Source organism: Trematomus bernacchii, unplaced genomic scaffold, assembly GCF_902827165.1.
Source record: "Trematomus bernacchii unplaced genomic scaffold, fTreBer1.1, whole genome shotgun sequence".
Lineage (NCBI taxonomy): Eukaryota > Metazoa > Chordata > Actinopteri > Perciformes > Nototheniidae > Trematomus > Trematomus bernacchii.
In genome coordinates this window covers 714,868-738,299 of record NW_022987591.1, presented here as the reverse complement: position 1 = coordinate 738,299, position 23,432 = coordinate 714,868, and the positions used below count along the sequence as shown (strand labels likewise).

The following is a 23,432-nucleotide window of genomic DNA, read 5'->3' as shown; positions in this document are numbered from 1 at the left end:
GCACTGTACATGTTTACGCAGGAAATGTAGAAAAATAGAATGAGAGTGATTTGGTGAAGGAATGTGTGAAGAGGAGAAACGCGTCATATCTGTTGGCCCAACAACAACTTGTCTTTTTAGCAAAATACTCCTAAGTGCTGTGCTTCACAATAATGCTGACACAGACAGAAAGAGTGGATAAACAGGAAAGACAGGGGTTAGAAAGAGAGTGAAGAACAACTAAACAAGGGGGAAAGACTTGAGAGGTGGAGCTTGATAATGAAACTGGGCCATTGAGAGCTGATCTCCAAATATATAAACTCAAGAGTGGAATGATAGATCTGGAATGATAGATTTAGAAAGTTCGATTTAAACCTGTTAAAAACCCAATGAGCAGCATGAATTGGCATTAGGGAATTAACAGGAATAATATTTGGTGATCTTCTAAAATGACAGAGTGCATAGAACGCAAACAGTAACAAAATTGTCTTCCTTTCGGATACTATAACACTTCATATATATTACATATAGAGCATTCTGCCCATGCAGCTAACACAACAGTGAAGCATGGAGATGAGTGTAATGAGCCAAAGTTAAAGCAAGTCTGTGACAACAAAGCAGACCGGTTCTGAATACTCTTTTTCTTCTTCATATCACAAGATCACAAAGAAGACACGAGAAATGTACAATCCTGCTAAAATATCTAGTAAGAGGACCTCTCTCCAGGACCTCAACATACAATATACTGCATCTGTCTTCAATATTGCCATGCACTACATATACTTACAGCTAATCTCTGTCTTAATATATTACACATAAAAAAAAAATAAGAAAACAAAAAAAACATTCAAAATTCTTCAACTTTTACATATTTTGATTATGGTTTTTTCTTTTTTTTTCTTCTTTTTTGAAAAACAAACCTGAAACAGTTGGGCTTTAATCGTGCGAGAGCCTCCGCCCGCTGTCAGCTCTAAGAGCTGTTATGTCATCAAGCACAGCTGCCATCGCAAAATGGAACAAACCGTGCAGAGCGAGAGGGAGAGGCAGGGATTTAAACAGCTTGGATTTACATGTTTCTGGTCTCAGTGGCGAGTCAATCGTCAACAGGGTTTTTCACTACAAACACTGATGTCTTTGTTTTGATTTGCAGAAATGTGCAGGTAAAACAGGGACCCTTGTCTTATCAATTACAGGTAAATATAATGTGTGGCGCTTTACAATTGAGGGATAAAGAAGGGATTGTGCCATGTAATTATTTCGGCCCAAACTTCAGATTGAGACATAAACTGGTACAAATACTTCCCTCTCATCATTTCCTAACTTGTAAGCAAGATACAAATCAGCCTTTGCAGGACTCTTCACACCTCTCCTTTGCCTGTAGTGGTGAGAAACTGAAGGTGTAGGGGCTAAGGGGCAGAAAGGAACAGACAGTGAGTTTTAGGGATACTTCAGGGGGGGAAATGTTGATGAGCTGTTAGTTCTGCATCTGTTCAAAGAATTTGTAGGTGGGGTTTTCGTAGCCGTTCTGCTGCATCTTGGCCAGGTGACGCTCCTCTGGAGTCACCGCTGCATCGACCTACAGACACACAGAGAGGGGATCAGTGTCACAAAGAACTAACGATTGTACAAACTAACTGCTGCATTCCTCACACACATCTTTTCAAAATACCCTTTCTTTACCTCGATCACACCGTGATGAATAGAAGTATACTGTTTCTTTCTCAGCATCACCAAGGTGATGACGATGACGGTTGCTATGACAACCCCTCCAACCATAAGTCCAATAATGGCCCCCTTATTGGATCCAACATCCTCAGCGAAAAACACCTGCAGTTAATTGGAAAAGAAAGAACAGAAATAAGTGCAGGGCCAGAAATAAAAGACACCATTATGTGCGTATTGTTGGATTTCAGCTCTTTCATACCAGTTTCTGAGGGTTGACTTCATATCCAGCACTTTGCCTCTCGTCAGTATTTATCCGCACTTTTGGCATCTCCTCTGGCTTCAGGGGTGATACTGAAACAAAAATACACAGCAAATATTTGTTATAAAAACACATACATGTATAAAGGAATGTAATAACGAAATACATATTGCATTATATTATATTTGTACTGTATTAAAAAAAAGCTAAAAAGATATTTGAAACTCAGCGTTACTTCATTTAGTTGATGCGTTTCCCAGATTTAAACTGAGCGTTAAAATAATTATAGTTTTTAACCAGAAATCTCCACAGGTCAACTACAAGATCTAACATAACAGAACATTTGTACTTGTTCTCCTCACATCATGATTGGTATCAAACAATATTATGCAGCCACATCACCCCAAGGTACATTTAAATAAAAAAATGTAAAGTGCCCAGTCATGTTTAAAGTGCTCACAGTCATACTGGACTCAGAAATGGTCAGAAATACACACAAACACACACTCACCAGGTCGTGTAGGGTGTCCTCTATCTGGAATTGGACGAGCATCAACAGGCTCAACTGCAGGAAAATGAATAAAGAACATTAAAAAAAGCACCTTACATGCCATATCGTGAAAAAAGTCAAATTGATATACATTTGCATTTTATGTTATTCAAACAAGTTTAAGCTATGCCTATACTAAAGTACCGTAGGTGTGTGTTACCGTGGTTTTCTGTGTTGACCTGGTTGAAGCTCTCAGGGTGGACGAAGCCCAGTCCGTCCAGGCCGGGCTCCATGGGGGCAGAGCTGTAGGCCTGGTCTGGCATCAGGGCGTCGTTCCCGTAGCTCACCCTGCCGTCCACCTAAACACACAGAGCCACTTTAACAGGGATGAAGATGCACTGGTGGACATTTCCTAGGCCGATTCTGACATGCCATTTTTTGGTGCAATTCCATATGTGTGAGAAATGATCATTACATCCAAATTCCCCTAAGTGTCTAAATATGGACATATTGATGTGAGACTGTCTTTAACTTTCTTTAAGAAGTGGAAAGTCAGTTATCACTCATTGAACTCTAACTGGCTGTTGTGATTATTTGCCCAATACACTAAACTGAAATCTAATTATATCTATGACTGTGAGAGTCTAGACGTTTTTCCCTTCAAGTACAGTGTTCTCTTGTGTGACCAAATGTTTCTCCCTTTTTGTTCTCAATAACAGTCACAACTATCTGTGATCAGCTGAGCCATTTGAACAAAATCTCTTCCACCACCTGCTCTCAAAGACTGCATCAACCTTTCTTTGTGTGGGACTTTGTTTCTCTCCACTGTCGGACAGAGGAGACTCTATTCAGAGAGCTGGTGCAGTTTATACTGGACACACTCCATACATGTGAGTGGGTGAAACTGGACTCACCCGCCCATCGCTCTGCAGAGAGGAAACTTGCTGAGACAGCTCTGCCTGGACTCTCTGCATCAGAACAGCTGGGAAGCAAAAGGAGAAAGCGAGTGTGAGACGCAGCACGATGATAGATGGTGTGCGCGGTGTGCTGGTTACTGAAGACAAACTAACTGCCATCAGCACACCATCCATCACCTCAGACATGCTGTTAAAGTGGTTTCTGTCTCACTCAGCACTGAGCTTCTTCATTAAGTCTGTGTGTAACATCAGCTGGTAATAGTAGGTTTGTAAGTTTCATAATTTAACAACTTATCTTTTAAAAATGAAAACATCACACCATGACATAAACATGTTAAGCCCACATCTTTAAAATGTATTGTTGCTTAGTCTGCTGATTATTTCCCCAACAAATCAATTACTCATTGGTCCCTAACATGACAGAAAACATTGAAAAATGCCACAATTAAAAAGGCTCATAGGTAAAGGCAATATATTTAAAGTCTTAATTTGTCCGACCAATAGTCCAAAAAAGGTTTTTATTTATTGAGTTTCCGTTTTTGGATTTGCATTTTATTGTTATTTAAAAAAAAAAAAAAGTGCAATATATTTATTTACATTTTATAGGCTGAAACTAGTGAATTTTTGGCAATGTTAAAATAACTTAAACATTTGATCTTTTATCTTGATTTTTGCAGATAAGTATAAATGTTTCTGATCAACACATTTTTCTAGCTTTAAAACTGATATTGACTCACAACTGTGAAATCTAGAAATAAGGGCCAAACAAAAAAATAAGCTATGGAAGAAAATAGTACTTAATATTTTTTGTGTTTTTCAGCATTTAACTGAATTGGATCTGGTAAAATATTATCAGGTTATAATAATTATAACTATGATCACTATAATAATATGTGACCTGCTCCATCGAAATCAGTCGCATTGACCCAAAGACACATTTTGAGTAGTATACACTGTTGGAAAGAGGAGATTCCTAGCTTTCTAATGATATCTGGATTGTTGTTGTAATATTAAGCAAAATTTGTCACATTATATAATGACTGTTACCGTTACTGTTATCTATGATTACTATACGCCTTACATTCATAATGTCAGCCGGAGGGAGGGGCAGCGGCGCTGCGGAACAGCAGAGTGGCGAGGGAGAGCTGTCATCTTCCCTTTACAAGCTTCAAAAATGTATTTATCGTGTGATTTTGGAAATAAAAGTTTCATATTCTGAAAGCCAAGACTTTGTTTATTTAAAATCAAACAAAACACCTGAACCCCGAAAAACTATTTTTTTACACAAATCCACGTTTTTGAAATGAGCCGTTGCGGCTTCCGACTGATTTCGATAGAGCGGGTCACATATACACAAAAATGTGAATCATAAAGCAGTTAGAAGCATAGAAGCAGACACTTACAGACTTGGCTCTGGAGCTCGTTCGCCACACTGGGCACTTTGAAGAGCAGACCGACGGACTGATTCATCCTTTCATCGATCACACGTAGGTGGGTCAAAACCTAAAGGTCACAAGAAAATGAGGAAGTTGTACTTTAATTCATAATTATTATTTTGTTTATCTACATTGACATATCATTTAAGTTTAGATTTGTACTAAGAATTTACAAATACCATCACTTTAAATCCTTGAAACACATTAAAAACAGCCTAAGAGTTGTGTGTGTACCTGAGGCCGGATCTGTGCAGCTTTCTTGGGATCGACTGTGCGGACATGCTCGTAATGTTTCAGCGTGTGCTGCCTGTCCTTCTGCTCGGCACGGACGTACTTCTTCAGCAGGGTCAACACCTGACGAGCCTGGGGAGGCCGAGTCATATAAAAACATATACTGTCATTTGATGTTTTTATTCTATAAATTCCAGGTAAAACTGTGGAATAGTTTGGGAATAGTATTTAGGAAATGTACAGAGACAGCTATAGCTACTCTCTTAATCCTTCATGAAATTAATATCTACCACTCCGTGAACACTCATGATTTTTGGACACATGTACAGTATGCGTCTGTGCGTGTGCGTGCGCGTACCCGTGGAGGGTTGGCCTGCAGGGAGCTGAGGTAATTTTCCAGAGCCAGGCGTCTGTGGCTGTTGAGCAGAGCCTCCACCCGGGCCATGTGGGTCTCCACCAGCTGCTGCCTCTCTCCAGCTGCCTCCCGCTCCAGAGCCTCCACCTTTTCCTGGAAGTGCTGCAAAAGAAGAACATTTTACAATTTTAAATGTTCCCTCTGTATGCCTGATTATAATTACAACCAGTTATAGTTATATAAGAATCCTTCCCACAAGTGTCACATTTATTTTGCTCTTGCTGTTAAAATAAGTTCTTTCTTTGCCCATTCATTTTTGTAAGAAAAAGTCATTTGGGAGACAACCCTGCGCCAGTAAAAGCACCAAGCGTTTAGCTGGGAAATACCTTGGATATATGAAATGTTGTTTTATAAAGGCAGCCAGTGTTTCGAGGCCGACAGCACAATGTGTTCATTGTGGTGAAATCTTGTGAGCAGCTTAAAAAGCATAGCCTTAGAGAGACCTCAAACACAAGCACTAGTTGGGAAGCCAAATTAATATATTCAAAAACACGAAATGGGTGGGCTGTAGGGGATAACAAAGAGTCATCACCAAATAAAAAAATCAGTCTAAACCCACTTTATTAAGTCAAGTCAGACTGAAGCACTCCTTGGTGCACCAGTCAATCCTAACAGTAAAAACAGAGCTACATCTCAAATGTAAACTAAAGGGTCTTTGAGTATGTTTCTCTCAGTGATTGTGGTGTTATGTTAAATGTTTGTTTTACTTGTATTGTGTCTTAATATTTGACCTGTTGATGTTGCAAATGGAGCTACTTGATCTCACCATTAAAGTATTATCGTTCTTGTTAAAAGCTAGCTGTATGGTTGCTGCTCCTAGCAAGAAACCCTTTACATTCACAGAGCATTTATAGCCCTGTGGATATCAGCTGAGAGGTAATATGGGAGGCTGCTGCTAAATTCAGTGAATAGCATTCTCCCAGTGAGGGAAAGCAGTTTATTGAGTCATTACAGCTGACAGGAATAACACATATTTACAGCCCAGTGACTTTATTTACAAAAGGTTGAGAACCCTTGGTATAAAACAAATACAGAAGGAGTTGAGATGCGTGTCCTACCTGGATGACAGCTTTCTTGTCAGCACGGGGAAGTTTCTTGGCCTGCCTCTCAGCCTCTTCCCACTCTCTCATCACCTGGACATAAAAAGTGTCACATCAGGGACAGAAGCATTAAAGACCGACAAACTCGTGTGGACACATTGACAGAGCAATATCCCAGAGAGAATGTATAGGATGTTAACCCTGACACACAAACATACCTGGGACATCTTTTCACGGTGTTTGGCCTCCAGGCTTTCCTTGGCCTTCTGGAAGTCAGAGTGTTCGTTGTCGTCTCCGGGTGCTTCAAGGTAGTGGTTGACTGCGTCGGGAGGACTGGGGGCCATGGTGGGCACTGGACGACAATTAAGAGGCAGAAATGAAATACAGATCAAGGGAAAACACAAGACAAATGTGTATGAATTATACATGAACAATAAATGCAGAAAAACTCCAGTGCATCAAAACCACACAATGCAGACTATTAAGGCGACGCACAGACAAACATCAATGCAAAGCTTGTTGAAAATATACAACATGTTAAGTACATACAGATGGGTTAAACACAGACACAAACAATGAAATAAAAACTGACGGGCTATAAGGGGACAAAGGGTGATTAGTTTCCCAGGAGAGTGTTGTCCTTATGTCTATTTCATGTGGGAGCCTGGAGATAAGAGGAAAAGTGCTGAGTCAGGATAAGGGCAGAAGCTGCACTCAAACAGCAAATTAACCCATTAACCCTTAACAGTACTCTCCCTCATTCACCCATACATGACTGTCAACACTCAGCTAGTTAGGACATTTTTATGACACCAACAACTAACAGGTCAGACCACTACGGAGCTGCAGCAGACACAGAATGTGTAGCTGCAAGGCATGCATGTGTGTGTGTAGAAATGCATGCAGACACACACTGATATCCAGTGTTCAGAATGTATGCTGCCTGGTCCACATGCCGTAAGGAGTGTCAGTTAGTGTCAAAACAGTGAAAGGAGAAGTTAAAGAGAGCATCATGGCTGCTTTACAAAAAGGGAAACGCAATGATCTTCATTTTCCTTTTAATAAAGAGTTCATCCATTAACAATTACACTAATGGTGTGTAATGGCTTGTAACTTAAGCCTATTGAAGAAGATGGCTAGTAAAATGTTATCTACTCAACAAATCCCATGAAAACCGTCAGAGAAGTGATTCTGAATATAGTCTGTGTAGTTAAAGCTTGATGAAGTAAAATATAGAAAATTAAAAGCCTTATAGTTAAAAAACGAGAGCAATCACTTTGGTTGATCTTTACCACAGATGTAAATATTTTCTTTACTTTTACAAAAAACAAAAGCAGTCATTCAAGGGATATGATTGACTTTATGGCATTTTCTTTTCCTGTCATAAGATGGGTTTTTATCTTCCTGAGAAAATGATCATTTAAATTAGGCAAAATACTATATATACACTGGTCAGTGCTCCAAGTAGTTAAGAGCCATCAGACACTCAGGGAGAGTCAGAGAAAGTGAATGAGACAGAGAGATAATCTGCAGCAGCCGGAGGACAGGAATCAGGCTGGCGGTTAGGACGCTTCAGAGTATAGAGGGTTCGGCCCGGGACTTACACGAGTTGCTGCAGACCGCTAGGCAGTACTCCTCTGAGTCAAAGTTATTCCTGTTGCCCCCACAGCCCCCAAACAAGAAGCGAGCACAGCTGCCCTTCTCAGGCAGGAAGTACCAACGCTCCAGCATGGCATGACACGGGCCGGACTCAGCACGAGCCCAACACACGGCTGAGGTATGTACACATAGGCAAATTAAAATATATAACATAAAAAATATGAATGAAAAATATGAGATTGTCGATCAACAGAACAACCAACGATGAAAAAAAGGCCGATAAATGAATACATTTGTATCTACATCTAGATTTCTCACCTCGGACAACTTCCTCAACGGATTCAGTGGTGGTGGTGGTGGTGGTTGTCATGGCGATGTTAGCACTGCGCTCATCACTATCCCTTTCGTCGATGACATCGTCCTCATCGTCGTCCTCATCATCATCTTCATCGCCATCTCCATTCTCATCCCTTTCAAATGTTTCTGTCTCTTCATCCTCGTCTTCATCGTCTTCAGTTGTGGCTGGCTCTGTCTCTGCCGGGCGAGTCATGCTGCGTGGAGAGGAGGATGTTCATGTATTAACAAATCAGTGTGTACTTCAGAGGGGATGAATGTGTGATGAATGTGTGCGAGTGGTGATACCTGTTATCTGAGTATTCGGTCTCAGCTCCGCCCCACCAGACGTCTGACTCCTCCCCTTCCAGCTCAGCACTGTCGGCCTCTCGCTCCGCCTCCGCCGGACAGCAGACAAACTCCACCCCTCGGAAACGGTCAATACCACATGGCAAAAGCATCCCGTAGTCATGGAGATTCATTGAGCGGTCTCCACAGGACTAAATATAATGAGCATTAATGACAACTTCTTATAGAATTATAAACACAACAAAAACATACGACATTTAAACATTTCACAAGGAGATGAAAGTTTGTAGTAAAATCCATGATGCCACACACGAGTTAACACGAAAGAGCGACGATAAAATAACAATAATCTGAACAAATCACTCGCAGATTCAAACATGCCATCAGTTGAGTCTTGTGATTAATTTGCTTGGTCCCTGTGACAACCGTTTTTTTTTTTCAAAGGAACATATTGATATTGATATTGAGGACCTTTTTCTCCTCACCTCTTTGGCAACAGTGTGCCAGTGCAGGTGGCTCTCACACTGGTCCATACGCTCCTGGTGCAGGAACTTACACTTGTCAGGAACCAGCAGAGCATCGCTCACAAACTCTCCAACTGAAAAAGGAAAAAGGCCTTTGTTAATATCATGTAAATAAACATGCTCAGTACCATTCGAATGATGAACTGGTAAACTGGTTACCCAGGCAGCGGTAGGGAACCACGATGTGGGTGTGACTGCGGCATTGCTTGCGGCCTTTCTTGCACCAGTCCTCGATGCTGATAGGCTGGTTGGCCTCTACAACATTTGTAATCTGCAACTCTGGGTACACCTGGAGAAAAAGTGAGATATTTTCATGTCCTTTGTTACTGCATTAGCTGCATCTTCCTGTCTACTTGATTTATTTGTCCCTATGTGTTTCTCTGTCACTCTGTATAAATACCTCTTGGCAGTACTGCAGGATGCCCTCCTTGGTGCCGATGCAGCTCTTGGTGCCTGAAGGGTCAGACTCCCATTTTCCACTCTGCACATTAATGTGCATGTTGAGCTTCCCGCAGAACATAGCCACCTGGGGCTCGGTTTGCATATCCACAGAGTCATCAGCAGGCACCTGGACAGACAAGGAGAAAGAGAGGACAACAATGATGATGGATGGTACCAAACTGGCTGAAGTATAACTTAAACATAAATATCTCCTGATGCAGCTAATGTATATTTAGCCACTCTCAGTTTATTCCTTTTTCTTTCACCTGCAGTCCTGCACAACATACGTCTCTTTCTGCAGGACATAGATTATTGAATCATAAGGTTAAAGGTCTCTTCAAAATGCATCTATAAAATCCTTGCACATTTAAGTTACTACATACAAGATAAAGGATTGGAATACTGGTTTAAGCCTGAGCAAGACAAGATTCTCTGATTTATCCCTTTAAGCCTATAAGCCAGACAGCTAAGCATTACAGCCACAGGCCAGTGGAGAAGATCATATTGCGTCTCATTGCAAAGAGTAGAAACCTTTTGAACCACAGACTATTAAAATCCAGCTGTGAGCTAATGTGAGATAACATATAACCTTCTCTTCAGCCCAACAGTCTCAATGTGCTTTGCTTTCTGGATCTTCTATTTTTCTAGCAGACACTAGAAATGACTGATGATGCAAGCTTGACAATACGCCACCAAGCCATCTGTTGACAATACAACGATTGTTTGTAAAGCTCTGCATTATATTATCTGCCTGTGATTCAGGATGGGTTAACTCATTGTTCCTTCATGCTGAAACTACTCTATTCTCACCTTATTAGGCCATTGTTATTTTTTATAGTTGATTTATTTTGCGATGGGTAAAATAGGAAGACAACTCAGGATGGTAATCCTAAAACTGCCAACTGATACCATGCATTGACAACCTCATGTATCATTGGCTAATCTTTCAAATCATGTTAATGGTCACAAGTATAAGCCAGAAGGCACAGTTACATGAAGAAACATGCTATTACTTAATTGCTCCTTTACTTGGTAGTCTTGGATTACACTGAGACAACCAGTTGAAACTAGTCTTCATCTACATGAAAGAAAAAGGTGTTCACAAACTCCTGTTTGACCGTAGGGCAATGTGGCAGCAGGCCACGGCAAAGGTTATCACATCTTAGGGCCTGTGCTGCTCTTTTAATCATTGACTCAGCCTGCAGCCTAAAACACATGCAGGGAAATGAAATACATTTCAACACAATGATTGGATTTACCTAGATTGCATTGGCTATAAAGCCAATCTGACCAGACAGATCATATGATCCTATGAAACATTGCAATCTTAAAATAGCACTCTAAAATACAACTAATATATGTAAATTAATTCACAGGGTGCTCTCAATATGACATATTTATAGCACCTCAGCATAGTCATACTAGAATGGCAACATGGTTATAATGGAAGGTTCTCGACAATAGTAGTGTCCTGCTTTATTCTGCTGCAGGGGCATTGTATAATGTAGCACTTAGGGATTTGGTTTGGGTTATATCAAGCCTGCAGTTAATAGAAAGAAACACTCTGCTAAGTTACATGCACCCTTAAGTGTAGCATGGTACTGAGAGTACAGCTGTATGCATATTGATTTCAATTATGCAATATAGGCCCTATTCATTCTATCTCCAGTAGATCCTTCAAAAGTTGTGTATTTCTCTCTGGTCCTGCAAAGCATCAGCAACAGCAGCAAGCTGCAGGCGCCATCTTGCTTAGTGTCAAACTAAAAAGGCTGCATCTTTTTCCATTCTCCTCAGCAATATCACACCCTGCAGCTGCAACACTGCTGAACTGGACAGAGTTGGCCATGACCACGCAGCAGCAGCAGCAATAATAACACAGTACATTACAATAAATAAAAAAACAACGTCTGTATCAGGAGATATAACAAATGAACCCTCAACGTGTTGTATGTGTCGGTCTTATCTGGTGTATTTACGGGTTTAAAACACAAATCCCAAACTGACTGCATACATACGACGTTTTTTAGCCACTAGCGGTTGCCATGCCAATCCGTGTACATTTCTGAAAAGAGCTAACGTTAGCTTTAAACCCTTTTAGCTGCATTAGCTAGGTTACTGACAAATAACTTCCTTCTACAGCAAGCATTATTGTTACATTATACATAACTGCGTAAAAGAAACTCCCTCCACTGGATTAACCAAAACATGTCCAACATTGCAGGGCCAAACTGTCAATCACTGACATCTAATGGTAGGCCTTGGTAACATTGCTGACATTTTCTGGTTAGCTAATTCCTCGCAGTAAATCTCTTGTGTAACACTATAAACCTGAAATATTGATGAACGCACACAACAAGATGTTCAAAACTGGACAAAATAACAAATCCTTGGATAACATCAAGAGTGGGCCTCGTCAAATTCCCGTAATATTGTTATCGTTATTAGCAGCTCCGTTAACTGTTAAGATTACACGGCCTTCATGCCAGCAGTTATTGACCGTAACATTTAAAATATAACCGTTAAACACGTCTGTATTCCGGTTAGACGGTGGTCGGTGTGGTGGTCGGTGTGGCTACAGGCCCGCAGATGAGCCGCGGAGCCACGGATCCACTCACCCACTCCCACCGTCTGTGATTTCTCCACGGAAGGCTACTAACCTCGGATGAAAGCGTCAAGGTCGCCACCAGTAACAGCAAAAACGCCGTGAACTCCCCCATGTCGTCCTCCTGGTATCCAGCACCACCGGTACGTTCTCGGTTTTCCCGTTAGAAATAGTCGAAGCAGACGGTGATATATGTCGACACCAGCTGAACTATTCCCGGTGATCCCTCCCTGTTTAGCTCCCGACTGTGACGGCGCGAGGCTGGATGTGTTTGGTTTGGGTGGGGGCGGTGGACGGGGGCCGGGTGTGCGTGGGTATATGTCCGTGCTTTCATGCCAGGGAAAAGTCATTTGACTTTAAACCTCCACCCATTTTACAATATTATCTTCATACGCAACACTGAAAAGATTATCATTACATGTTATAATATATGTTGTGTTATGTGCTCTATGAACTAAAAGTCCTGCATTTGAAACCTCCCTTATAATAAGTACAAGTATGTGGGCACAGTAACTTAAAGCATCATAAGTGAAAGTGGCATCTCACTTTTTTCCACCCAGCACTTCAGTTTTTCACAGTTTGGCTACAGTCACTGGACCAGAAACAGTAATCTGAGAATTATTTTTTTATTTTTACATAACGTTTTTTATGGATTTTTTGTCAAAGCACTTAAGATATTCATTGCTATCGGGATGTTAAGAGCATTCCATGGAATATAACAAAAAGTGTATCTCGAGCCGGTTTCTCATACCTTTAATAAAGTTGAGGTTATTTTAGAGTAATAATTACCTCAAATGTTAGTTAAAGTAGGCTAATTATTAAGTTAGGTCCCACCCACCGCTATTCAGGGCTTGTCCAGGTCAACTCAGCCGTCTCTCGCATTTGCTTGGCCAAATGAGCAGTTCTTCATTTTTGAGTGCGCGATTAATAGCGTCTTTACGGTAATCGCCGAGAAATAATGCATGTTTTTGTGCTATATTTTTCGATAAAAAATATGTTTTACCATAAATTCTTAATACAACTGACACTGTTGGACTCAGTACTAGTTTGACTGCTACCAACAATAAAATGAAGTACTTTAACTGTGTACTTTTTTCAGTTATTCTCTGTCAAACTCCCCTCCTGAGAACAAATTCAAGCCACTTCTGCTATATTTGATGAGGGAAAAAATGATTTTTAGCCATAGTAGAGGAACTAAGGCCCCTAAAAGTTGAGGTACCCCTACCCGAAGTAGAACAAAGCACAACCATGTGTTTTCATTACTTTAATATGTCTAGTTTATGAAACAAATATTTTACTGCAAAATTATTATTTTTGGTTAATGTTTGGAACTTTCCCATGACCGAATATAGTGAAAATGTGGGCTCCTCTGAAGGGGGGCCGTGTTGGCCTTATCCCATGTATCTCTGGAAATAATTATCAGAATGTCACCAAATTTGGCCTAAATGTTCACAGAGAGGTAAATAAAGCAAAGACCAGTGGCGGCCGGTCCATAGGGGCGCTAGGGGCGCCGCCCCACCTCTTCCCATATTGAAAAAAATAAAAATAAATAATAATTAAAATTAAAATAAAAAAAAAAAATATGTTTAAAAAAATATATATGTTTTTATTTTTATTTTTAATGAACAAGGTAAATATTATATAATTGGTATCAGTAAAATGTATAATCTACAATAAAATCTCGTTTAAAATTGTGTTACGATGTCTAAAGTTACTGATAAGTCACATGTTTCCTGCCTGGCCTTGCCCATGCACCTTCTCTCGTCTGGGCGCTAAGAGAGGAGCCTTCAACCAGTGCAGCAGCAGCCACCAGCAGCTGACTGTTGCTATCTGTAACGTGTAAACTATGCCGCGAAAATATAATTTCAGCCAATCAGCGTCGTCAAAGATGACGGTCACCGGGCGCCAATGTCAGCGCCCAGTGCAGTCTGTGAGTAGTTTGGACAGTGACTCGTATCCGGTTGACGCAGTAGTTGATGAGGATGGCTTCGTGTGCAGGTGGAGTCTCCGGACCTCGGTCCCCGCCTAATTCTGTTCAAGAGCTAATCTCCAATCCTTTCGAAAGGAGAAGTTTGGCAGATAAATTGTTGCTTAAAGACCTTGCACCGGACCAACCCGATTTGAATATATCGCAGCAATCTCGTGAAAAAGACAACATTTATACACGAGGCTTCACAAGTAGCTGGTACACAAGAAAGGCTTGGCTAGCTGGATGCAAACAGGTAAATGCTGTCTTTTGTTTCCCATGCTTGGATATCACTTTATATGTAGAGAGGAGGTTTCCCATGGTTGTTAGAAGTTTATTAATAAGTGGGCATTTATCACAGAAGTGATTGTTCTGTCTCCACGTTTGTTGCATTGTCTGTGATGTATTTTCCAACGGTTATAGCTCCTGTTCTGTCCCAGCAACACTACACGGTTTGCAGCTCCACCACATTTTTGGTTTATCTTCGGTGTCGCTTAAAATCTGCTTCCCATCGGACTAAAACCTCCACGTAATCTGAAGAGAGATACTTGAAGTTATTTAAACCTTTTGCAAACTTTATGTTCTTTCTTGCTCTAGCCTTGCCAGTTACATTGTACATAACACATATATTATCATTATGCTAACTGGTTGTTCGTGTTAGACGATGTAGCTTTTTCATTTCTGAGTTATTGCTATATGTAAATAAGCCTGTTTGTAAATAATCCTCAGAGAAACAAAGAAAAAACACAATTTATGACATTTTGTGCTGTGGTTATTTTTTTTTAATTGCATTTATTCACAGTTCAGTTTGAAATGCTGTAGTGACTTGTATTGAACCACTTAAATATTTATAATTAATGCTACTGAAAAGATGCTATTAATTTTATATCTCACATGCAGTTCACTGTAAAGCTACTTGGTGAAGGTGTTGGTTCATAAAACATGAACAGTTTTAAGAAAGAAAAAAAACAGACCAGTTCTGAGAACACAAATTCCTGGTAAAGTAGTAGATGTTCAGGTTGATAAATAATATTTTCCACACTGAAGATTATGGAGGTATTGATCAGTCTTCTCATATTTTTAAGCCTCGATTTCTCCTTTCCCCCCCCCTCTAACATCACCAGAAGTCATCATTTAAGGGGTCATTTCTCGAAAAAAATTTGCGGGGGGAAACCCCCCGGACCCCCCGGGTAGGTCACTTACGGTACGTCAAGAGCCCCACCAAAAAAAAAGACCACCGGCCGCCACTGGCTATACCTATGCCTTTTTCCTCTTAACCAATACAACTTCAAAAGTCATTTCATTCCAAATACGTTTTGCTTACTGTGAGTTGGTATTTCTTCTGTGGAAGTCTCAAGTCTGGTTTCTCAATTCCTTGAGATTTACCCCAGCCGTCTCAGGGCTGCCTGGCCAAGGGAGTTGAGACCCCCAGAGAAGGAACACAGCAACCTCCAGCATTGGCAATCTCGGTAGGACCTCCAAAATGTTGTGGAGATCCAGCACTCACACAACAGGAAAGAATGAAACAGAGAGGAATCAATAAAACACAAACACAGATATAGCTGATCAGTAATTATTATTTAGTTGTTGCAACAAACAAACAATAATGGGGAGTACATCACCTGCTGCCACAGCAGCCAATCGCGGAACTGCCCCCCCAGAACACAAGAAACACAGGGCTAGATATACTTTTCTAAATGACACACGAACATGTTCCCTCAACATGTTTAACGCACACACATTGTCAGTTCTCCTGAACTTGGACATGTTCCAACCTTATACAGTCATATATGTTGCATCCTCTGAGTTCTACATGATCCCAGATTTCATGACCTTATTTAGCAGCTACCACACATGCCAATGTATACAACTGCTGGTGAAGAGTGTCAGCTGGTTGCCTATAGATGGGCCTCCTTCCAGCAAACCAAATGAACACCACACAGTCCACTATACTGTTGCTTAATACCATGTGACATTAATGAATATACCAGAAATACGCTGTGATAAACATTCTGCTATAACACGATCTTTTTTTTTCTTCACCAGCAAGGAGGTACACAAGAGCAGGCTGAAGTTGCCCAAGCAACAGGTCATTTGCCTTCCTTTGGTGGAGATGCCCATTCAAATATAAACCAACTACATACAATGTCCACTTACGTTGAAAGCATAGACTGGTTGAAAGCACTGGCTGCTATACCCTCAAGAAAAGGCAACTCCAAATCTATCCAATCATAGGCGACCACTTTGCGCATTCTTGGACATTTGTGCATCAATTAAGTCTCAATTATGTTTAACAAGAGTTTGCCTCTCAAGAAAGAATAAGTCGTACATTACAAGACATGTTTCCATCATTTTTGACAGCATGAAGCTCGTGAATGACACACGCAGACGCAGTAGCAGGGGATCATAGCCCATAGTATATAAAGTCAGTCACAAAGGCAACCGTAGACACCACCAGACTTCCCCATTGAACACCTCTACCTGTACCGGCTGCCAGGGGCGGACTGGGACAAAAATTCAGCCCTGGAAACTGACCCAGTCCGGCCACATGAAATGTCAAATGTTAGAAATCCGCTGTTTATTATTTAAAGTTTTACGTCCGATTCGCTCCTTTTTTCCTCTCTGTACACAGCTCCAGTTTGGGCATTGGCCTGTCATCAGATTTCATTTTGAGTTGCTGCTGTAGTAGTGGAAGTTTAGTAAAAAAAAATGTTATGAAATAATCCAAATCTTCACCCTCCATAATTGCACTTGCTTCAGTTGCTTGCTACTTTTTAAGGGCGAACTGAAGTTGATGCGATTTGGTTGGATTGTGAGGCATGATGTGAGCCTCATCTGATTGGTCAATCCCTCAATTTCTTTTCACCAAGGGAAGCCAATTTCGGCTAGCCTCCTCTCGCAACAGAGTGCAATCTACTGTTTCACCATAACATCTAGAGGGGCGCTGTTTCACTCTTTGTAAAATGGGGGATGGGGAATTGAGAATGGGGGAGAGATGGGCCGGCAGAATATTTACCGAAACTAAACGAAGTGTTTTTATTTATTTATTAAAATTATAACTACAATCCAAAAAAACAGGGGAAGCCACCAGCTCAACTCTGTCCATCATCATGAACGCAGGAGGCTGGCTGTATATCTGAACTCGCGCCCTCATCATTCTCTTCATCATCTTGCACTTGTTCTAAGCTGCTGCTGATAGTGCTTGTAGCAGCGCTGCTGCCAAAAAGGTCTGTCAATTTGCGACATTTATATGCATCATTTATAAGCATCACCTGCGAGTTTATCAGTGGATGTTTGCTGGAACTGTTTGTAAACAGCGTGTTACCTGACGGACACACACAGCGTGACTCCGGTCAGGTAGAGACCGGTCTCCACCGCTGCAGACTCGCTGTTTGAGGGCTTGATAACCCACTCCCCCTCCACACCGCTCCACACTCGTTGGTTTGGAACAGCACGTAATGTGGCGGACCCTCCGCGCGAGGGCCTTCGTGTGGCCGGTCTTTTTTCTTCTTCGTGTGTGATTATTTGACAGATAAGAACCACACAACTGCATTAGCGGCCGCTGTCGCCCTCTGTCGGCCGTAAGCGCAACTTAAATGATGACTTTAAAAAAAAAATGTAAAGGGCTGGCCGGCCGTCAACGGCCCTTGACGACCGGCCGTTCTGTGGTTCTCCAGATTCTACAGATGGCCAGTCCGCCCCTGCCGGCTGCTATGTCTCTGGAGGGTTCAGTCTTCACAGCCCCCGAGGACAGCGGGGATCCGGTCCTGAATGTCTCCACATGGGAGCAGCACCAGTACCATATCTGGCTCCCTGGCATCGGGATCGCTGCTGTCTATGGGATCATCATTTTCGTGGGTCTGGTGGGGAATGTCACGTTAATGAGAACGTGTCTGATGGTGAAGTCCATGCGCACGGTGCCCAATTTGTTCCTGTCCAGCCTGGCTTTGGGGGACGTGCTGCTGCTGCTGACCTGCGCCCCGGTGGACGCCAGCCGGTACCTGGTGGACGAGTGGCTGTTTGGCCGCGTTGGATGCAAACTGATCCCGTTCATCCAGCTCAGCTCGGTGGGAGTCTCCGTGTTCACCCTCACTGCTCTCTCCGCTGACCGGTAACTCAGGCATGCTTTTCTAAAAGTGTTATTAGCTTATCTTCTTCTTGAGTCCTTAAAGCGTGAGTCTTCTTTAGATTTAATATAACAACCAGATTGGCATTTACTGATGCAACATGACATGAGGACTATACATAGGGTAACACATATGTTTATGCTCACACATTTCCCCCCTTATGAACGTCTTGATAATGTTCTGGATTGTTTATGTTTATTTATCAAATTGGCTGTTCTGTTATCTGCACATTTTATTTGGAATGACTGTGTATATAAATGACTATAAATCCATCGACAGACCAAATCTACGTTATCAGATATTTGTCTGTTTTCCCCATTAAATACTTATCATAATATCAGTGGAATGCAGTCTTGTTTTATCTTAACCTTTAATTATAGATCATGCTTTATTTATTTATTGATTATAGAAATACTTTATCAAATCTTAATCTGAATATCAGAAGTAGTACATCCAAATTACATTATATGAGTAAAGAATGTAGTTACTTTACATCAATAATGTCCTCTGCGTAGGGAAAGTGTATTCGTGTGTTTTTGAGTTGCTGTTAAATTGAGGGACACCTATACGGGTTCTCAAGATGATTAACCGATTAAAAAAGCAGAAAGTACATCAAAATGTGTTCATTTTGTCACATTTTGTTATCTAATCTCTGGTTATTTCTTTGAGAATAACACGATGATAATATCTCTGAAAATGATTCAGATACTGCAAGGGGAGAAATCGTCTCTTTAGTAACACTGGTCTAAGCACAGATGTGCAGGCAGTGACGATTAGTCTAATTATTCCTTCTTCATGAGTCACATAGAACAACGGTAATTTAATTGAAGGGCAGAGCTACGGTATCCTGGTGAAGATGAATCAACCTAAAGAGAATACATTTTTCGAAAAATACAGAAGGGCAGAAAGAGGTCTTCTTCTCTCAGCAGCACTTAGATTCTCGAAGGAAAAACAAACATTAAATATCAGTAATGATTAATAAACCTTCATCCTTGATCTTTAACTCAAACTATCAAGGGGTTAAAATAATCGACTGTGGTTCCTGATGAAAGACTAATTACATTTTCTCTCTCATTTTGTCAGATGAGTTATCAAAGTGAATTTGTATCTGCAGTTGAATATTAACCAGCTGGCTAACACTGATACATATATAATTGTTTATTAGTGTGTGTTGTAAATAAATAAAAGTAAATCTTTCTTGGAATAAAATAAGTATGTGATCCTTTTTCAGTAATAGGAGGTGCTCTAAACAATTACATATTTTTAGCAGTTATTTTGACTTCTTTATGCAAACAGTCTTTCCACACAATGCCACAAATGTTGCCTCAATACTCCTCATATTCCTCTCCTCTCTGTTCAGGTACAGAGCTATAGTCAGACCTCTGGACATCCACAGGTCCAGCGCTACTCGCAGTATCTGTCTCCGAGCGGGGGCCATCTGGCTGCTCTCAATGAGCCTGGCCATCCCTGAGGCTGTGTTTTCCGACTTGCACACCTTCACCACCAGCCACACCAACGAGACATTTGTGACCTGTGCACCTTACCCCAGCGCAGGGGAGCTGCACCCCAAAATCCACTCCACTGCCTTCTTCCTCATCTTCTACATCATCCCACTCTTCACCATATCTGTTTACTACTGCTTCATTGCTCACAGTCTGGTCAGGAGCTCCGTGGAAATCCCTGCTGAAGGAAACCTGCACCTCCTGAAACAGGTCTGAGAAGGTTCCTTATCCTTTTTCTTATTTATAAAGAGCCCATTAGAAACCACTCTCTAAACCATATTTGGTAAACCTACTGAGAGAAACTGATTTATATGATATCCTTATACAGACAAGCAAAACTCAATGAGGATAGCAAAATGGCAATGCTATCATGATGTTAAGCAGCTATGACGTTTACTGCACCATCATATTTTAATGAACAAATACAAAGGGCAACTAAGGCTGATAGGAATGTTGTGAGTTTAGCAGGTTTCTGGTCATAAACCACTACATATAATTGTTGTAGTGTTGAATGTAGGTGACACTACAATCATTAAGATTCATCCTCTGAGGACCATGAACGCCTAAAAGAAATGTCAAGACAATCAACCCAATAGCTTTTGAGATATTTCAGTGTAGATCAAAGACACAAGCTCATTTCTTCTCTCTCTACTCTCCCGGCAGATCAAGTCCAGAAAGCGTCTGGCCAAAACGGTGCTGGTGTTTGTCGGCTTGTTTGCCGTCTGTTGGCTGCCAAGTCACGTGATCTACCTGTACCGCTCCTACCACTACGACCAGGTGGACACCTCGCTGGGCCACTTCATCGCCAGCGTGTGCGCTCGCATTTTGGCTTTCATCAACTCCTGTGTGAACCCATTTGCCCTCTACCTGATGAGCAAAAGCTTCAGAAAACACTTCAACAAGCAGCTCCTGTGCTGCACTTCCCCCAGCCGCTTCAACAGTCAAAACAGTGGAAGCACCAACATCACCACCGTCTGAAGGGAACTGTGTCCTCTTTGACATGATTACACGTGTGCTTCACAGCAATGGAGGCATGTTCAGCGTCTTTGCTCACACATGTTTACTTCTGCTTTAGAAGTGACAACCTCAGTGTGAATTGCTAGAGGTTTAGAAAGATTGGGTCGCGTTTGGTGGGATGATATAGGGGTCGAGGAGAGGGATAGATGACGATTGTTTGGGGATGACCTCGGTCGAACAGAGTCAGGGTGTGTTTGAGTGTCTGGGAACATAGGAGTTGAGTCTCAGGGTGTGGGCAAGTCTTGAAAGGTGTCATGCTTTATTATGCAAGCACTGCAGATGTGAAGTCGCTTGACGATGTCACAAAAATGTAGAGAAAACATATTTTATCATTGCATGAGATTAATATTTGATAAAACATTTAAAAGTTTTCTCTGTTGGCCCTTTCTCAAATGTATATGATTGTGTAAAATAAATGTAGTTGTTGGTGCCTAATAGCTAAGTGTATAGGGCCTAACCACATGAGCAAGTCCCCACTTCAATTCCCATATGGTCGGACTGTTTACTGCACGTGCTTTTCCTAGTCTTTCATCATCTTTAAAAAGCCCAACAGATTACATCAAGTGTCATTTGCAGTGGAAACCATGCACGAGAGGCCCGACCGTAGATTTGTGGTGCATGTTTCTATCTGCAAAAAGCAATATTAAAAAAGAATGACTGCTAAATATATATAAAGCAGAAGGTCCATGTAACATTTGATGTTTGTCAAATATTCTGAACATCTGCTGTTGTGCAGAGTAGAGAAGTTTTATAGGACATTTGTGAAATATTGAGTTATTAGAATTGTCAAATGTCCAAATACATAGACGTGTTCCTGTTAAATTGTGTGCTATTTAATGTTGGTTGGCAGTACCTCTGTATGTATACATATCTTTGTACTTTCTAAATTGTGTTTAATGTGGCTGTGTAATGTAGAGAGAGTTGCAACTAAGAATTATTCTCATTGTTGATTCATTGTAAAGTCTACAAAATATCACAATTTCGGATTAATCTAATCGTTTAAGCTTTAGTATTATATTGTAGATAGTGGTTTTATATTGAAGCCACAATGTATGTACTATAACTGTTGTGTGAAGTGTTGTTTTGAATTGTCTTCACCCTGAATATCTTGATGTTTATATTTAATAAAACTTTATCGAGATGTATGAGCTCCTGTGGCCGTAACTTTTCGAAAGGGGTTTTGTGATTGTAACATTTAAGCAGTAAAATCTCAATGAACAAAAACATAAAACTTTTGGTAACCTATCAGGTTTCTGAGAGTCTGTGGCTCTGCTGCATATCTCCATGCAAAGTAAGTCTCTGCTGCATATCTGTTGCAAAGTAAAGGGCTCTGCTGGATATATCTTTGCAAGTTGGAAGACTCTGCTGCATATCTGACCTTTAACCACTCCAACACACATGAATAGAGCTCAGAGCTGAGGTGTAAATTCAATTAGATTTCATTTGAACGCAGGACACAGACTCTGTGAATGCATAAGATAAGAAAAGGTTTATTTACTGGGTTCTATTGAATGAAGTTGGATGAGGGGAAAGGTCTGGCTGGTGGAGGCGAAAAGAAGATGGGAGCTGGTGTCTGGGGAAGTATAGAGAGACCTTGAGGACACAATTCAAGAGACAGGTGATGCACCATGTTTGCCTTACATTTTGAATGAATGGATGAAGAATCTGATACATACAGTGCAGAGTAGAGGAGGGATGGATTGCCGGTGTGCAGTTTGGAGCAGTCTAGAAGCATGAAGCACTGACCAGGGTTAGTGAACCCTGAGCCTTTGTATCCCTGGAGAAACGTACAGACTGCGGCTCATGGTTTTACACCTTCTTCCTCACAAGTTGAGACAAAGCATTTGATTGTGAGTTTTTGAGTCTCCCGTACCTTATATGTAAGAATGATGGGGCAATAAAAAAGATCTCTACAAATTGATCTACAAAGACTCAGTGGATCCATAGCACTCTCATTCTTGAGCCCAATGATGAGAACAAATACAATACAGTTCCAGCAGCAAGTCTTACTTTGAAATTCTCGTTGCCTTGAACTAACCTGGACCCTTAACATAAACCCACTGTGAACTGTGGCTTCACAGAATGCCAACATTAGTGGTTTTTGATCTTATGTGCCCCCTGTACTCAGAACCTTCCCTTTGTAGAGCATGGACAGCACGTGACCACAAGATGCTAGACACAAGCAGCAGGAAAAAGCTATAAAAACACACACATACACCCACACACACATTCTACAAAACTTTTGCTGAAAGCCAAGGTTGTTTTTTTTGCCTTTTAGGTGGACTTGTCAAGTTATGTCAGCTCAAACAAGATATTTCAAGTCTCTGCAAAATTGACCTTTTAGGGTGACATTTGAATCCGGGAAATGAATTCCCTTTCAGCAACATCGCATACGAGACTCTATCTCTCAGTTTATCAGATCATATTTTCTCGCTACATTTTATAGGTCACAGGCCTTTTCCTTTAATATTTCTAAATTATTTAGTTGGTTTAATATTTATTCTAATTCCATCACATGTTTAACATTAAACACCTCTCATCTTGAGGGGCTTTAACCAGTCAAAGAAAAAGGTCACGATC

The 23,432-nt window shown here is 41.1% G+C and overlaps 2 protein-coding genes across 3 annotated transcripts; one reads left to right on the top strand and one right to left on the bottom strand.

Moving 5' to 3' along the window:
• Positions 1 to 77: 77 nt before the first annotated feature.
• On the bottom strand, positions 78 to 12,584 carry LOC117481442 (amyloid-beta A4 protein-like). 2 transcript variants are annotated; one of them, XM_034129124.1, is made up of 18 exons: positions 12,296 to 12,584; positions 9,598 to 9,765; positions 9,357 to 9,486; positions 9,159 to 9,271; positions 8,674 to 8,864; positions 8,350 to 8,582; positions 8,037 to 8,204; positions 6,651 to 6,784; positions 6,451 to 6,525; positions 5,336 to 5,494; positions 4,981 to 5,109; positions 4,714 to 4,813; positions 3,308 to 3,375; positions 2,614 to 2,752; positions 2,415 to 2,468; positions 1,904 to 1,995; positions 1,660 to 1,806; positions 78 to 1,555 (listed from the first exon to the last, which is right to left on the bottom strand). In XM_034129124.1, exons 1-18 carry the CDS (start codon positions 12,353 to 12,355, stop codon positions 1,454 to 1,456), a joined length of 2,262 nt encoding a protein of 753 aa, XP_033985015.1. In that variant the 5' UTR covers positions 12,356 to 12,584; the 3' UTR covers positions 78 to 1,453. The 2 variants fall into 2 exon arrangements, with proteins under 2 accessions (XP_033985015.1, XP_033985016.1); XM_034129125.1 differs by lacking the exon at positions 8,037 to 8,204.
• Positions 12,585 to 17,919: 5,335 nt separating this feature from the next.
• LOC117481447 (gastrin-releasing peptide receptor-like) lies at positions 17,920 to 21,405 on the top strand. Its single transcript, XM_034129133.1, has 3 exons — positions 17,920 to 18,317; positions 19,694 to 20,045; positions 20,499 to 21,405. Exons 1-3 carry the CDS (start codon positions 17,920 to 17,922, stop codon positions 20,811 to 20,813), a joined length of 1,065 nt encoding a protein of 354 aa, XP_033985024.1. The 3' UTR covers positions 20,814 to 21,405.
• The last annotated feature ends 2,027 nt before the right edge of the window (positions 21,406 to 23,432 follow it).